At 35.9% G+C, this 14,359-nt stretch overlaps 2 protein-coding genes across 2 annotated transcripts; one reads left to right on the top strand and one right to left on the bottom strand.

Annotated features, from left to right (window-relative positions):
* Window positions 1–398: 398 nt before the first annotated feature.
* On the top strand, window positions 399–3,020 carry LOC123269181. Its single transcript, XM_044734769.1, has 4 exons — window positions 399–1,665; window positions 1,744–1,815; window positions 1,889–1,978; window positions 2,861–3,020. Exons 1-4 carry the CDS (start codon window positions 697–699, stop codon window positions 2,957–2,959), a joined length of 1,230 nt encoding a protein of 409 aa, XP_044590704.1. The 5' UTR covers window positions 399–696; the 3' UTR covers window positions 2,960–3,020.
* Window positions 3,021–4,535: 1,515 nt separating this feature from the next.
* Window positions 4,536–6,764, bottom strand: LOC123269185 (putative gustatory receptor 28b). The gene is made up of 4 exons (XM_044734774.1): window positions 5,185–6,764; window positions 5,045–5,110; window positions 4,899–4,988; window positions 4,536–4,823 (listed from the first exon to the last, which is right to left on the bottom strand). Exons 1-4 carry the CDS (start codon window positions 6,154–6,156, stop codon window positions 4,779–4,781), a joined length of 1,173 nt encoding a protein of 390 aa, XP_044590709.1. The 5' UTR covers window positions 6,157–6,764; the 3' UTR covers window positions 4,536–4,778.
* Window positions 6,765–14,359: the final 7,595 nt, after the last annotated feature.

Below are 14,359 nucleotides of genomic sequence, written 5' to 3'. Positions count from 1 at the left end.
TCGTTGTCGAAAAAAATTGAAAAAAAAATGTTTTTTTCAGAATTTCTATGAAATTTTTAGCCTGACCAGTTTACGCTTTAAGATTTTCCAAAGAACTCAAAAAACTGCGTTTAATGCCGTAAACTGCGAGAAAATCGGTTAATTCATTCAAAAGTTGCGGTTTGAAAATTCAAAAAATAGTGTTCTATAAAACTTCATTAGCCTTTTAAGCTCGAAGAGCTCAAAAGCACAGAACAGCGGTTTATTTGAGCTCGGAGAGCTCAAAATTACATATAAATTATATTTTTGAGCTTGAAGAGCTTAAAAAATAAGTGAATTGTTGATCACTTAGGTATGGAGGTAGCGGGAAGTTGCAGAGATGGCCTTTAGGGTCAACCGTTTTCCTAATTTTTTTTACTGTTCCGATCAATCAATTCCGTTGACAAATTATGTTCCAATTTTCCTCATATTTACTCATAAAAAATACATTAAACACCTTTCAAGTCCTTCCTTACCCTCTCAATCATTTACTCTACAATAATTCTCAGTACCCCCAAAAATTAATTATATTTACTTTGAATGTGTAAATAAGCAGAAGCTTTATTTACTCTAAGCCCAGTATTTACACTTTCATTATCCACTTTTTTACCAAAAGTAAAACGATTTCAGTCTTTCTTAAATTCTTACATAACTAATATTAAAAACAAAAAGTAAAAAATGAAATTTACGTACAATACATTCATATCTGAGATACAGTTGTACCGAATTTTGTTAAAGTTTTTCAAAATATTGGGACTTGCGCCTTTCAACGTGCATTTGATACCTTCGGCACAGAATAAAAAAGAGCAACAATTCGATATCAATTACACTTATTCATTCGAAGAGTCAGCCTATGATTTTATACTATCAGTTTGTTTGCTTTTTAAAATAATCTACGATTTTGTACATCAGCACTTCGAAAATGCCTATCAACATTTGTATCACATAGTCAATAATTTCAGTCTGATGATGATTATCACAAGTTACTGCTTAAAGCAAAAATTGTCAGCCAAAATAATTACCAACTTAACATACTTGGAAAGCGAGCTGGCTTGTAAATCCTGGGACTATTCATTTAAAATAACGTCTGTCAAAAAATACTGTATTGCAATAACAATATTTTTTACTATTAATTTTATCGCAATAATTGTTTTTCACGCTTTGTGGAGCGCGAACCAAACTATAGAAACATATGTTACACTAAGCTCATTGTTCATAACTGAAGTTTGTGTCATTCAGTACGCATCTGTGATGATTTTCCTGTACCAAAGATTCAAAACTTTGAACTCATCGCTTTTGGTCCTCGCGAACAACAACAATGGATTTAATTATCTCGGCTTATGGACAAACAGCATTCGTAACAACATAACGAATCAGAAATTGATTTTTCTACGGCAAGCTCATAGATTGCTTTACAATTGTCTATGTGACACCACTAAATTTTACTCAGTTCCAATACTCTTCGCTGTCTTATCAAATTTTCCTATATTACTTCTATCAGTGGAATCGTTGATTAGAACGAAATTTACTTCCGAAGAATTATTTAACATGGGACTCCATGTTGATTTTGGCATCGGTTTGCTGATTGTTTTTTCGCTTGCACCGATTTCTGTCCTCTGTTTCTTTGTCACTAAAATTATCACCGAAGTTAGTAGGTTTTTGCAAAAATTTTGTTTTGAGTATTCTATTAATTGTTTAGAATTTAATATTCTTTAATTTTTTTAGATGAAACGTACGAAGGATAATGTTAGCAAAATCATAACTGTTCGTTCAAGTGACGGTTTATTTAAAGATGAGGTAATTAATAAATTTATACAAATAATTTTTTTGTTTTTGGCTCTGCAATTGTTATTAAAATTAATTTTTTCAGTTAGAAAAGTTTTATATTGAATTACTACATGCCAATTACAATATCACGGCTTGTGGATTCTTCAAAATAGACAATAGTCTATTGAGTTTGGTAATTATTGTTATTAATTGTAAATGTATGGATAGATTACATCTCTAATGCTGAAAAAACATTAAATTTTAAGTTTAAATGGAATTCAATAATCATACTTTCATCATTTTTAACTTTTCGCTATAAAAATTAATGATTTTCAAAAATTGAGACGTTATTGGTTTCACTTTGATCTTTGATTTTTGTAAATTGAGTTCGTATCAGATCTCTGCGTATTGAGTTCCTAAGAAGCAGTTTTGACTATTTCTACGAGAATATCGCTATGTGTGCTAAAAGAGTTCTATTGCTACTAAATTCCATTTGAATTTGAATTAGTAGATTTTGAGAAATTTTTGAACTTAACTTTTAAACTAGTGTATCGATCGATTCTAGAATCTAATCAGGTTAAACCTCAAAAAACAACTTCGATTGCCGCAAGCGGCATTAAAATCGGTTGATTCGTTCAAGTGACATCCTCGAAAAATTTCGAAAAAAGTGTTTTTTTTGCACAACTTCAGAATTTCTTAGATTATTTTGCAGGCAATGACTAATCTTCTTGTACTAAAAAACGGCGTTTAATGTCACAAAATGGATTAAAAGCGGTTAATTTGTACGGGAGATATTGTAATTCTAAATTTTCGAAAAAATTCTCTACTAATATAACTACTCGATTTTCGAGTTCGGAGACCGTTTTTCAGATTTGTTTTTTGTATGAAACAACACTGAATTTTTGTAAAATATTTTTATAAATTAACAAAATTAAAAAAAAAAAACATGAGTAATTGGTAATACTAAGAAATTTACTTTCGTCTCAATTTCTGTAGGCTTTTGTTTTTTGATATATTAGAGATGGGATATTTGTGTATGCGAAGATTTCAACAATTTAATAGAACTTTTCATCAGATTTTTACAGGAATAATAGTCTACTGCTTTACTGTACAACAAGCTCATGAAAAAGAAAATGAAGGATTTCTTTTGAGTTCATTCATATCAATAATTTGAGGATTTGAGAAAATCTTGGGTTTATATTGTTGTACTCAAAAATTTTCGAAACTATACTTATTTTATGCTTGATTTAAATTTTAAGTATATATACTTCTATATATTATAATATATTAGAATTGGGAATTATTGATAAACGCTCATGTAGTTTAAATCATTGTGGAATTTAATAATGTATGATTTGTTATTATTTAAATAAAAAATCAATTATTGAAAGAATATTTTTTATTCACTTTATAAATCTGATTATTTTCTCGAAAAAAAATTTTTCTTCATATTAATCTCAAAAAAACATTCAAGTCTAAATAAATCCAAATAATATTGGTTTTTTATTATTCTACCTGGGAAAATGGAATAGATTTACACATATCTAAATTTTGGCATGTTTTTAGATATACGGAGATCTAAGGAGATATAATCCGTAATGCACATGTATAAGTTTAGATGTACGTAGATGTAAAAAAATTTTTTCGAGATACACATACAAATTATGGATAAAAATATATAACAAAAATATGGGTTTCGTTTATTATATAAAGTCATATTTCTATAAATCTTAAATACTAAAAAAACTTTTTAGTCTTATTGCAATGTTAATTTTTTGAATTTCTAATAATTTTTTATTAGTAATTAGTTACTCTGATAGACAACTATCTTGATTCGAGAGAAATATTTTCAATCTAAAATACTTATTTTCTTATTCATTTAAAAAAATAAAAGAATCTTTACAAAAAGTGTAATTTCTAATCTAACAAAAACTTCAATTTTCTAATAAATTAACCCACTTTCTTTACCCCCGTAAAAAAATTAAATTTTATTATAAATATCATTCTCAAATTCATATTCTAAAATAAATATAGCTTTATGATGAATTCATTAAACCTTCATTTCAATTTTATAACAATGTATACAATAAATTTTCTTTACAACAATGACAATTGTAAATATTATCAATCAGATGATAAACGTAATCTATTTTTAACTTCCCGCTAAGAAAATCGAAGATTTTCAAAAATCGGGAAGTTATTGTTTTCACCCCGTTTTGCAAAAATCGAGTTTTCATCAGATCTCGACGTTTGAAGGTCATATGAAAGCTTCCCTGACTACTCCCGCGAGGTTGTCACTATGTCTGCGCGCGCGCGTGTGTGTGTGTGTGTGTGTGTGTGTGTGTGTGTGTGTGTGTGTGTGTGTGTATCGAATGCCGCCAACCGCGTGAAAATCGGTTGATCCATTCAAAAGTCATTGCGGTTTGAAAATTCCAAAAGTAGTGTTCTATAAAACTTCTATCAGACTTTCAAGCTCGAAGAGCTTAAATGCATAGAAATACTATCTCTTTGAGCTCAGCGAGCTAAAAATATCACATAAATTTTATTTTGAGCTCAAAAATCTCAAAAACGTTATAAGTACAATTTTAATAAGCGCCCAGGTATGAATTTAGCCGGAAGTTTCAGGGATGGCCTTTAGGGTGAACCATTTTACTAATTTTTTTTTTTTACATTTTCTTAAAAGAAAATTAAAACATTTTTAGAATTAATTAACTATTAAATAATTTTTCTTTCAAAATATGAATAAAAAGATTAGATTAATTATAACAAATTTTTTTTTTGTACGAGTACGTTTCTTTTTTCGAACAATGTGAGTTATTTGATTCTTAGAACTGATAATATGAAGAAGAAATTGAAAACCAATAACTTCCCAATTATGTCAAATTTTTAATTTTTCTAGTAAATAGTTGAGTAAGATAATAAGTATGATGAAAGTAGACTAGGTGACATCCATAGTAATATTTCAAGTGGATATTTTCAAAAAATTGACTCCGTTACTTCTCAATAATAATCATATAGAGCAAGCTCACACAAATGATCTACAAATAAAAAAGATTGAAATGAAAAAATCATTTTGAATAAATTAAAAAAAAAAAAAATGAAAATATCTTTACCCTGGTTATTAGATAGTTGTCCAATTGAAAAAAACCATAGGCTGAAAAATCAATTTTCCAATGCAGCATTTCCACCGAAAATTGTTCAAGCTATAAAAAAAAACGTGTGATTATCGAAATATAATAATTATTGGAAATTTACTCACTTCGGAATTTAATTCTCCTGATCCATCGGTGATTCCTTTGTATAAAATAATTGTGATACGCTTGATCTGTAAGAACAACGAATATAAATTATTCATAAAATTGCTGTCAAGTTTAAATTTTACATAAAAAGTATACAAACTTCTTCGTTTATTTTCGTTGCAAAGACAGTCAAATTAATTACAGGAAAGTATAAAAATATCATTATCAAGTTATTAAATACTTTTAAAAGTATTGACTCATCCCGACTTTCATTGTAATCAATCGTATTACTGACAACGCTAATTAATTTTGGGATAATAATTACAAAAGCTACTAAAATAGGCAGTGAATAAAGTTGTGCAATATCACTCAATGCGTTGTAAGTACTCTGATATAATTTTCGTAGTGAGGTAAATTTGAGTAGGGTGTTTTCACATATAAAACAATTTTGGCTGTCTATCGAATAATTTTCTCCAGTGAAACAGAGCTCAAAAAATTCATTGAACATACACAATTTGTGATAAACAAAAATTAATAGCAGCGAATACTGGGTAATAAACCAGCCGATAGTAAATATGATAGCGTATTCCACAACAATATTTATGTTAGCAATAAATGAATTTTTTTGAAAATAGAATATTTCACTCAAGATGTAACTTGTCATAAGAATCAATGAATTTGTTAAGTAAACAGTCACCGTTACTATTCTGTAGAATTTTTCTCGGCGTGATAAAGGTCTTAAAATGTCACTTTGATTGAACGCATTATTTATCGTGTATAGTGTTTCTATTATTTTTACCAAAGATTTTTGTCTGAATAAAAAACTTAAAATAATTGTTATCAGACCGATTTTTTTGAATAAATTGTAGATGTGAAGAAGTATGTAGGCATTTATCGGCCATAATATGTAGTTATAAATTATTTCACTCAAAATTATCAGAACGATTAACAAGCTGTAAATGGATCCAAGTACAGAAGACGAAAACTCTATTTTAAAAGTATTTTTTTCTTGATTATTCTCATTATCGATAACGATCTTAGTTGCAAACGGTGCTAATCCGAATACTTTAAACAAGACAATTAGTAAACGGAGTGAAATGAAAGAAGAATTTGAGCAACAACATTGAGTCATTTTGTGACTTTTTTAGCAGCTTTTAACGCGTGGGCGAGAGTACTGTCAATCGAGAATAAAATGATTGGGGCGAAAAAAATGGTATATTTTGTGTATACATTATTAAATATACAGGCCGCTGTCATTTACTGTAGGGTTGATGGAGTGTTATGTAATAGTCTGTTTGCTTTTCAAGGTATGTTGAGAACTTTTTGAAGGGGACATAACATGTCAAGAATTATCATCAGAAAAATAAAATTTATTATGTAAAGTAAATTTTCAAGCTTCTATTTACAGTCGATGTGATCGATAAACTTTTATAGATAACGTTTCAAAAAAATTGAAAAAATTTGACCTAGCAGGCCATCCTAGGAATTTTCTGTTGATTTAAAACTCAAAAAGCGTTGAAAAATCTGCTGATTAAGAAGTTATCGAGTTGTGCGTCATAAAAAATATAGCTTTTTATAATTTTTTAAATTTTTTTCGGAAGATATCGCAAATGAAAATTTACAAATCAGTGCATTGGCAAATAATAACCAGATTTTTGTTTTCAAAAAGCTCAAAACGTTCAATAAAAATTCTACTTTTTAACTTGAAAAGTTATTGAGATAGTCTCGTGATAAACGAAATGTTCATAAATCACTGAGATTTTTTTAAGCGCGATCGCTTTTTATCGATGTCAGAGCTATAAAAAACTTTAATATTCGGCAGATAACATTAAAAAAATATTACCAATAAAAACAAGCATTTATAATAGAGAACATTTTTTTACAAAATGATAGAATATTTCTAATCACAACAAAGATGACAAACCTTGTTTTTATTAAAATTCGACATAAAAATCGAACCATCCATTTATACATTTATAAAATTATACAAAGCTAAAATTATACAAAGCTAATTATACAAAGCTATTAAAGAAAAATATTTTTCTTAAAATTCGACTCTTGCTTTAAAATATTATGTTCTCGTAATTAAATTCACGATGCTTTAAAATATTATGTTCTAGTAATTAAATTCACTATCAAAAATATTTCTCTAGTATCAAGATATTTTTATCAGTGTATAAGAATACGATTATACAAGTGTCTAATAAGTTATTTTTGGCAGTAATTATTATGTTAATAGTCATTAAAGTTTTTCATTGCTTATCATTTTAAACATAAAATAATTAAACAACAATTATCTTTATTTATAATTTATGAGTTTGGGAAAACTTTACACTCTTTCGATTATATATCATCAGAAGTATTAATCATAGGTGGCAAAAATGGAGGCAATAAATTTTTTTTAGAGTTGAATAAGAAGTTTTAAATAGATGAACAATTCTGAAAAATCTAAATTATACCCGAAAAGCATTATTATTTTTTCAATATAAATCTATTAGGTTCGAAAAAAACTACGTAAGTATGGATAAAATTCAATAGCTAAATTTGATAAAAAAAAAAAAATGCATAGAAATTTTATTTGAACAGAAAAAAAAAATTAGAAAAACGGTTCACCCTAAAGGCCATCCCTGCAACTTCCCGCTAATTCCATACCTGGGCGCTTAAAATTTTACTTATGATATTTTTGAGATTTTTGAGCTTAAAATATAATTTATGTGATATTTTGAGCTCGCTGAGTTCAAAAAGATAATATTTCTATGCATTTGAGCTCTCCCAGCTCAAAAGTCTGATAGAAGTTTAATAGAACATTGGATTTGGAATTTTCAAACCGCAATAACTTTTGAATGGATATCCATTGATATCAACCAATTTTCACGCGGTTGGCGGCATTCGAAGCAGTTTTATCATCCTCATATGTTATTTTCAGGTTTTAATTGATCGAACCAAAAATTTCGGAGTAATCCCAAAAAAACACTTTTTTCGGTTTTCTTTCGTTCACGATATCTCTCGAACGAATCAACCGATTTTGACCAGCTTGGTGGCGATCGACGTGGTTTTTTATTGTCTAGAGCTGATTAGTTTTTGGAATCGATCGGTGAAGCCGTTTAAAAGTTATCCAAAAAAAACCACATTTGAAAAAATTTTTTTTCTTAATTTTTTCAAGATTTCTCAAAATCTACTGATCCGAATCGGTTCAAATTATACTCAAAATCTAAGTTTGGCCGAGCCCTTTCAAATGGCATCAATCACGATAAAATCGAATCAGCCGTTCAAAAGTTATAAGCGGTTCACATACTTTCACACACACACACACACACACACACACACACACACACACACACACACACACACACACTCGGGGCAGAAGAGATACTGCTACCGGGCGCGTCTCCCCGAGCGGATGGGAGAACGCTCGCTGTCCTTGGATGACACTTAATCTCTTAGTTGATGAGGTACAGCGGGTAGGAGCCAAGCAAAATAACCAAACAAAATACGCTCCCGTGGACAAACCTCCCCTTTAATGGGTTGGTCACACTAACTGACCTAACAAGACGATCGTTCTCTGCTGTGACCCACTGGGAGTGACCGGAACCTCGTGTCGTAGTTTCCGACGATGCAGGCCACGGCTGATGTGAGCTTGCTCTGCCGAGGTGTAAGTTGCAGCAGTGGATCAGGAGCCAGCCACTTCGGGCCTTGATCAGGAAGTACGCAGTGAGTGTTAGAGATCGGAATCTTCACCGCTCCGAGCGAGTCTAGTCCGTCCGTGTATTCCGGGACTGGCCAAGTGTCGGCTAGGCCTCAGGGAACTGGGGTAGGAGTACTATCTCCGAGGGTACACCCGTTCCTAGTTATGACAACCCGCTCCGCTCCGTACGATGCGCTGGTAAATCACAAAAGAATGAGTAATTTAATGGAAACTAACATTAGTGAAAACGGGCCGCATGCCCAACAAGCAGCGATTGAAGCAAGCGCTGAAATGAAGAGAACGCAAGCGCTGGAACGCCTGGAAGAGTTGACAAATGAGTTAAATAATCTCGTCCAGTCAAAAGTCAATATCCACAAGGAGATCAAGACCAAGGCGACTAGTGTAACTAACGCCCTTCGAAGGTACAAAAAACTGGATGAAGAATGGCGATTAGCATCGCGACGCAGTCCTCGTGCTACACTGGGGCAAACCAAACAAGTTGTTGTTGTAACTGACGAGACAATGGATACCGGAGCCGAAGGTGACGGTGAGTCGGTCATTGAAGACGAACGAGAAACTGCCACGAAGACTGGAAAGAGGAAAGATCGGACCTCTCCAGACCCAACGTGCAGCCAAGCCACCAAGAGGAAGGACCTGAGAAAAGCCCTCCGCAAAGAGCAATAATGCAAAGTGACGAACGGACAAAAGCGTCTGCTTGGCAGAAAGTCCAGTCCAAGAGAGAGCAACGAAGGCAAAGTTCAGAGCAGCTCCCAAATCAACTGCCCAAGGAGCCCCGTCCTGAACCTAAACGGAAGAAACCGCGCAAGTGGATCAGGCCAGACGCACTGATCATCCGCCCAGTTGAGCCGGCGAAGTACGCTGAGATTTTGCGTAAAATAAAGAAGGATGTCCCTGAAGAGCAGGTCCGTACTACGGTGGATAAGATCCACAAAACTAGGGCCGGAAACATGCTGATTACGCTCTCTAGGAAGAGCTCCGATAAAGGCCAAGCCCTACAGAAAACCATCGAGGGCATCCTACAAGAAGAGGCCAAAGTGATCTGCAAAGGTCCACAGGAAGACGTCGAAATCCGGGACCTTGATGATACTACAACCAGGGAGGACATTCAAGCCGCCTTGCATATGGCAACCGGAGAATCTTTGCGAGGTATCGCTAGAGGCAATTAAGATCCGTAAGGCCTACAGAGGTACTCAGACTGCCGTAGTGACTCTACCAGCAGCTGCAGCGCGGAAGATATTGGAAGGAAGCGGTAAAATCCGGATCGGCTGGGTCAACTGCCGAATTAGAGCCACGAGAAGACCAACCCAATGTTTCAAGTGCTGGCACTTCGGGCATCATGGATCTCAGTGCAAAAGTAGCGTAGACCGATCCAAGCTTTGCATCAGGTGCGGACAAGAAGGGCACAAAATCGCGGACTGTAAAACCCCAGGCAAATGTGCACTATGCGCTGAAAATCTAAGTGCAAAGCGACTCCGCCCACTGTGCCGGCAATAACAAATGCCCGGTATTCCAAGAGGCGCTTCAGAGGATGACAAACCAAAAGAACATGAAGATACTACAGCTCAACCTCAACCATTGTGAGGCTGCGCAAGACCTGCTCATGCAGACTGTGCGCGATCATGAGCTAGACTTAGTACTAATAGCAGAGCCATACAGGCACCTGAGTACCCAACCATGGGAAACCGACTGCACCACAAAAGCTGTCATATGGTCCTGCGGCAAGCTCCCCTTCCAGAGTATCGTTAACAATGGCAGCGCCGGCTTTGTAGCAGCATCGGTAGATGGCATCCGTCTTTACAGCTGCTACGCACCACCTAGCCTCACTATTGTTGAATTCATGGATTTTCTGGATCGACTGACGGAGGACGCGAAGCAGTACTACCCAGTGGCAATAGCTGGGGACTTCAACGCCTGGGCAGTGGATTGGGGCAGCAAACACACCAACGCTCGGGGTAAAGAACTACTAGAAGCTTTTTCTACGTTAGACGTAGTGTTGTTGAACAGTGGCGATGCGCCGACGTACACTAAAAGCGACGCAAGTTCTATTGTGGATCTTACTTTTGTCAGCAGCAGCCTCATCAGAGGAAACTACGACTGGAAAGTGATGGAGACCTACACGGCCAGCGATCACAACGCGATTCTCTGGGAAGTATCAAAGGACCCGAATCCTAGAAGACCGGCTAAGAAACTTGACATCGTTGGGTGGAAGCTGAAATCCTTTGACCCAAGTGCACTAGCAGCTGCCCTAAATAGTGAACCGCTTACTACTGGATCTGCAGAAGAAATGACCAAGGAGTTGATAAAGAGAGTGTCCCAGGCTTGACACCTGCATGCCCCGTAAACGGGGCATGAACCAAAGACCTTCGGTGCACTGGTGGAACGACCACATCAGCTTCCTACGGAAAGAGTGTTTCAAGAAAAGAAGAATATCTCAGCGTGGTTATCGGCGGCATGACTCAGCGGAACTAGTCGCAGAATACAAGAAAGCTCGTCGAGACTTAAACAAAGCCATCAAGGATAGCAAGAAGAACTGCTGGAAAGAGCTAATCAACGAGGTGGACAAAGACTTGTGGGGCAGACCTTACAAGGTGGTCATGGCAAACTTGAAATACCAGCCAATGCCGTCTCCTACGTGTCCTCAACTCCTACAGAAGATCGTGACTGCACTGTTTCCACGACAGCGCGTTTTCAACTACCTGTTGACACAAGACGAACTGAATGATATCCCACCTGTGACGAAAGAAGAACTGATGGAAGCTTGTAACCGCGTCGGGAATAATAAAGCGCCGGGATTGGACGGAATCCCTAATATTGCCTTGAAAACATCTATTAAAGCAGCGCCAGCGTTATTCCTCGATGTCTACAACATCTGCTTGAAGGAAGGGATTTTTCCTCGGAAGTGGAAACAACAACGGCTGGTACTACTTCCTAAAGGAAGAAAGCCACCGGAAGAACCGTCATCTTATCGTCCACTCTGCATGTTGGATACAGCCGGTAAGATACTCGAACGTATAATCCACCAAAGGATAGAAGCAGTTGTCGATCCACTATTAGCAGACAATCAGTACGGATTTCGAAAAGGACGATCAACCCTGGACGCAATCAACCTGGTTGTCGGTATAGCCAAAGACGCAATCGCCGGTACCAGATGGAAGGGTGGAACGAAGAAATATTGTCTGGTGGCAACCCTAGACATCAAAAAATGCCTTCAACTCCGCCAACTGGGATCGCATCATGCAAGCTCTTCAAGAGATGAACGTACCAGGATATCTACGAAGGATAGTCGCTAGCTACTTCATGAATAGAGTCCTTAGATATGACACGAAGAATGGTCCAAAGGAGTATGATGTTACTGGAGGCGTCCCGCAGGGTTCTGTTCTCGGTCCACTTCTCTGGAATATCATGTACAACGGATTGCTGAGACTGAAACTACCAAGAAATGTCAAACTGGTAGCGTACGCGGACGACGTAGCCGTAGTAATCGTCGCCAAGCATATTGATGAGATAAATCATATGTTCACGATCACCTTTGAGCGAATTAACCAGTGGATGGACACAGTAAACCTACAACTGGCTAAACAGAAGACCGAGGCTGTACTTATCACTAGCAGAAAAGTGGTGGAAACGATCAATTTAAACGTCGGAGACCAAGAAATCACATCCCAACCATTCATTCGATATCTGGGAGCGATGCTCGATTCCTGACTTAACTTCAAACAACAAGTTGAACACGTGACCGCCAAAGCATCAGCAGTAGTGGCTAACCTAGTACGATTGATGCCCAACATCGGTGGCCCGAAGCAGACAAGGAGGTTATTGCTATCATCAGTAGTTACATCGGTCCTCACGTATGGGATATCCATTTGGTCCGACGCACTTGAGACCCAAGAATCATGGAGGAAAGCATGTCCGGTTTACCGACTGAGCGCGCTAAGAGTAGCCAGCGCCTTCCGAACAATATCAGAGGAAGCAGTGTGCGTCATTTCTGGAACTCTGCCGCTTAGAGTCTTAGCTAAAGAAAGACGGGCCCTTTACCATCGAAAGAGGTCAACTACACTGAGCGCTGAAGAACTAAGAACAGAAGAACGGCAGCACAGCATCTCGCGATGGCAACTTTGGTGGGACGGCGCAGCAAGAGGAAGATGGACACACCGCCTCATACCAAAGATCGACGTTTGGCTGAGCCGAAACCATGGTGAAGTCAACTATTACCTAACGCAGATGTTGTCAGGACATGGGTGCTTTCGAGAGTATCTGCACCGCTTTAAGCACGACGATTCTCCGGAGTGCCCGTCTTGTCCAGGGGTTATTGAGGACGCAAGGCACGTTTTCTTTGTGTGTCCACGTTTCGATCCTCAGCGTGAGGAGTTAGAGAGGATCCTGAACTGGAGAATCCAACCAGAGACAATAGTAGATGCAATGTTGTCGAATCAAACTGCTTGAACGCTACAGCACTTTTGCCACAGAAGTGCTTACAGAGCTGCGTTCCATTGAAAGAAAAAGAGCAAATGACAGAAACTAGAAGGAAGGAAAAATAACACCTTAGCCACCAGAAGGAATAGCGGTAGCTGGATCCTCCCCTCACGAAGTAATGCCTGACGGCGGTTTCCATGAGGGATTAGAGGAAAGAAGAAAAGGGGTTTAGGGTTTAGTGGGTAGGGGCGTTAGGGTCGAGTTTTAGTATGACACTGCGTCGAGTCGCCACATATCCAGGCCAAACAACTATGCCTGGAATCCGTAAGAAGGACTCCCCTAAGATAAAAACACACACAAACACACACACACACACACACACACACACACACAAACACACACACACACACACACACACACACAGACATAGTGACAACTTCGTGGGAATAGTCAGGGAAGCTTCCTAGGACCTCAAAACGTCGAGATCTGATGAAAACTCGATTTTCGAAAAACGAGGTTAAACCAATAACTTCCCGATTTTCGAAAATCTTCGATTTTCTTAGCGGGAAGTTAAAAATTTACTTGAATCAAGTAAATAATTTTGAAGAATTTCATCATCTTGATTTGAGCAGAAAAATTCTTAAACTAAACATTTTTCTTGGTTTAAGTAAATTTTGCTTAATTCAAAAATTTTTCGTCTTTATTCAAGACAATGAAACTCTTCAAAATTATTTTTTTAGTTGAAAAATTTTTCTCTTGATTCAAGTTAATTTTTTGTTTAGTGAAATATTATTTTATTCAATAGAGAAAAGCTCTGTTATCTTATAAATTTGAATTATCACCTTGATAAATTGTGAAATTAGGATTAAATTATTTAAAATTAAGACTAAAAAACGAAAATTATAATTATTATTATTTATCTATTTCAGCCTGACGGCCTAAAAATGAACTTAGTTAGAAAAATACATAAATTAACATCTCTCTTATTGTCTAGATATCACTGCATCACATTATAAACTTCAACTTAAATATTTAACTCCTTATTAAGCTTAAACTAGAACATATATTCTTAATTTTTTAATTTGTTAATTCTTAACGAAAATTATAATGATAACAATAATTTTATTTTAAAATATAATTTCAGCTGGATATTGACAAATTGCACAATTGGTGCCATAAGAATAAACTCAACTTGAACATCAATAAATGCGCAATC

This window comes from Cotesia glomerata, linkage group LG7 (assembly GCF_020080835.1).
Source record: "Cotesia glomerata isolate CgM1 linkage group LG7, MPM_Cglom_v2.3, whole genome shotgun sequence".
Lineage (NCBI taxonomy): Eukaryota > Metazoa > Arthropoda > Insecta > Hymenoptera > Braconidae > Cotesia > Cotesia glomerata.
Note: the sequence above shows the minus strand (reverse complement) of the source record. Positions and strands in the feature narration are given on the sequence as shown.

What these genes read in the sequence shown, in the direction of transcription:
- LOC123269185 (XM_044734774.1), bottom strand. Translation starts at nt 6,156, where the DNA reads ATGACTCAATGTTGTTGCTCAAATTCTTCTTTCATTTCACTCCGTTTA. An exon ending in CAACGAAAATAAACGAAGAA is followed by an intron (nt 5,111 to 5,184) that starts GTTTGTATACTT and finishes TTGTTCTTACAG; the next exon opens with ATCAAGCGTATCACAATTAT. An exon ending in CAGGAGAATTAAATTCCGAA is followed by an intron (nt 4,989 to 5,044) that starts GTGAGTAAATTT and finishes TTTTTTTTATAG; the next exon opens with CTTGAACAATTTTCGGTGGA.
- LOC123269181 (XM_044734769.1), top strand. Translation starts at nt 697, where the DNA reads ATGAAATTTACGTACAATACATTCATATCTGAGATACAGTTGTACCGA. An exon ending in TCACTAAAATTATCACCGAA is followed by an intron (nt 1,666 to 1,743) that starts GTTAGTAGGTTT and finishes TAATTTTTTTAG; the next exon opens with ATGAAACGTACGAAGGATAA. An exon ending in ACGGTTTATTTAAAGATGAG is followed by an intron (nt 1,816 to 1,888) that starts GTAATTAATAAA and finishes TAATTTTTTCAG; the next exon opens with TTAGAAAAGTTTTATATTGA.